Source organism: Pteropus alecto, unplaced genomic scaffold (genome assembly GCF_000325575.1).
Source record: "Pteropus alecto unplaced genomic scaffold, ASM32557v1 scaffold117, whole genome shotgun sequence".
Taxonomy (NCBI): domain Eukaryota; kingdom Metazoa; phylum Chordata; class Mammalia; order Chiroptera; family Pteropodidae; genus Pteropus; species Pteropus alecto.
Genome location: NW_006440642.1, coordinates 959,698 through 962,426, shown reverse-complemented (window position 1 = coordinate 962,426; position 2,729 = coordinate 959,698). Strand labels below are relative to the sequence as shown.

The window sequence follows — 2,729 nt, the reverse complement described above, 5'->3', positions numbered from 1 at the left end:
ATGTATAGTGGTATTTCATCGAAGTTTTAAATTGTTTCCCCTTTTCATAGGTTTATTTATTGGCCATTTGGTTATTCCCTTTTATATCTCCCCTCCTTCTCCCCTTTCTTCTATTGGGTCACCTACCCATCTTTTTTTTTTTGATTTCTAAGTGTTCTCTTTTTGTTGTCACCACAGTTTTGCCTTTTCCAGGATGACGTATAGTTGGAATCATACAGTATATAAACCTTTCGGATTGGTTTCTTTCACTTAGTAATATGCGTTTAAAGTTCCTCTGTGTCTTTTCATGGCTTGATAGCTCCTTTCTTTTTAGCACTGACTAATACTTTATTGTACCACAGTTTATTTACACATTCACCTACTGAAAGATATCTTGGTTGCTTTCAAGTTCTGGCAATTATGAATAAAGCTGCTATAAACATCCGTGTGCAGGTTTTTTTGTGGATATAAGTTTTCAACTCTTTGGATAAATACTAGGGAGTGTGATTGCTAGATAGAATGATATGAGTGTGTTTAGTTTTTAAAGAAAACACCAAAGTGTCTTCAAAGTGGCTATACCATTTTGCATTCCCACCAGCAATGAATGAGAGTTCTCCGTGTTATTATATGTTAATACCATCAGTTTTTATGTCATTCTGGACAGTAGATTCAAATGACTCTTTATCCTTGTTAGCAGCAGCTTGTGGAAGGCAGGGCAAGGGGGAACCAGGAAGTGATGGGTCTTTAGGGGAAAGCTGTGAAGCTGGCAATCAGTGCAGGCTGGCCACTCTGTAAATGAGCAGCTCTTCACCTTAATAGGTAAGTAAAGTCTCTTGCAAGACCAGTAGCATAACCTTCACCTTCCCAGAAAGCTTTCTGTGGTCAGGGCACAAAGGAAGACACCGGAGAGAGGGCTCTGGATATCCTACACAGGTGGTTCTCTCCCATGGCCTCCTGGCAGAACAGTGAAATGGGGCCTACCCTGTTTATTACCAATAACATAGCTCCTATGGTTTCAATTGTTTTTATACTAACATTTAAAAATAAATAGATTCTAACTCTACTTCTTATCTCTTAGCAGTCCATTATACTTTCTTGAGTAAGAAAAAATGTGGTGATATTATAATTAGTGGTAGCAACTATGAATAATACTGGGCATATCCGGGGTGGCGGGGTAGGGGGAGTGTGGCCATGAGGCACAATGTGATGGTTAGTTGTCATGTGAGTTACAGAGGTTACAAAGTGGTAAAACACTACTTCTCTCAGTCTATAGTGAAAGGTTTAATTTCCTTCTGTGTCCTAAGTTCATATTTCTACTTCTTGTCATGCCTATATAAAATCTATTTTGACTTCAAAAGGCTTCCAATAATAGAAGGCAACATGAAACAAATGACCCAGTGGATCGAACTCTCAACCTGGAGTTTGGAGACGTTTTTTTCGAATCTGGGCTGTGTAACTTAACTAAATCTCTCTATGTCTCAAATTTCTTCTCTTTAGTATGGGGAAATACAATGCCTACAATAAATATTTATTATAAGAATTGGATTCAACAAGAAAGTCTATATAAAATGGTATTATTATGCAAATGCTATGAGTTCAACATACTTGAATCTGTGAAGGTTTTAATTAGCTCTTCCATTGCCAACATCCAAGAAACAGCAAGATGACAGTTTTGTAAAAATACCCAGTTTCCTAATTTCATTGCATCTTTGATCATCCTTTCAGCAATGGGTCCTTGTCCTTGCCCCAGTGAAATTGATTGCACCCTGAGTTGAACAACAATAAAATGCTGTTTAATGGTTTTATAAGCAATGCAATTATTAAGAAATTTAAATATCATAGATTGATGCCTAGAACTAGCACACATTTAAAATCCTCAATCTGATAGATGTATAAATGTTTTTTTCTTGTTTTTAAAAAACATTTTTACTATAACACACATACGAAAAAGTGCACAAAAACAAATATATAGCTCTATGAATTATCACAAATGAACATCTGTGGTTGAGAAGAGAACTTTGCCAACACTCCAGATACATCTATGCCCCTTTCCACTCCAATCCTTTCTCTCTTTCCTTCTTCCCAAAGATACCCATTATCCTGACTTCCAACACAATAAATAAGTTTTTAAAAACTTAAAAAAAATTAAAGTTTAACATATACATAGAAAAATCACACAAATCATTAATGTATGGCTTACTGGATTCTCCCAAGGTGAATATACACATGTACCACCACTTAGGACAAAAAAAAAGAACCAGCATCCTTCCAATTAGTATCCTTCTTCATTCTCAAGGGTAACAACTATTTTGAATTCTAACACCATAGATTAATTTTGCTTGTTTTTGAATTTTATATAAGTGGAATCTTAGAGTATATACATTTTTGTATTTGGCATATTTCATTCAACATTATTTATTTAGATTAATTTATATTATTGTGTGTTATTGTGTTAATTTTTATTGCTGTATAATATTCTACTGTGTGATAACACCGTAGTTTATTCATCCATTCTTCTCCCAATGGACATTTGGTTTATTGGTTCTTGGCTATTACATACAATGCTGCAATAAGCATTCTCAAACATGTCTTTGGGTATACATGTGCACTCCATTTTGTGTATATTCCTAGGAGTGGAACTGCTGTTTGACAGAGTATGTGCATGTTTAACTTTTTCTAATGTGAAAATGTCTTCCAAAGTGATGCCACCATTCCACACTTCTACCAGTAGTAGATGAGAGTACATGTTT

At 35.2% G+C, this 2,729-nt stretch overlaps 1 protein-coding gene across 1 annotated transcript in view; it reads right to left on the bottom strand.

Moving 5' to 3' along the window:
• DNAH6 (dynein axonemal heavy chain 6) overlaps window positions 1-2,729 on the bottom strand; it is a 233,739-nt gene that overhangs the window by 47,666 nt on the left and 183,344 nt on the right. The window contains exon 65 of the mRNA XM_025050893.1: window positions 1,585-1,745. Within this exon, the coding sequence (XP_024906661.1) occupies window positions 1,585-1,745 (161 nt within the window). The remainder of the gene's footprint in view (window positions 1-1,584; window positions 1,746-2,729) is intronic.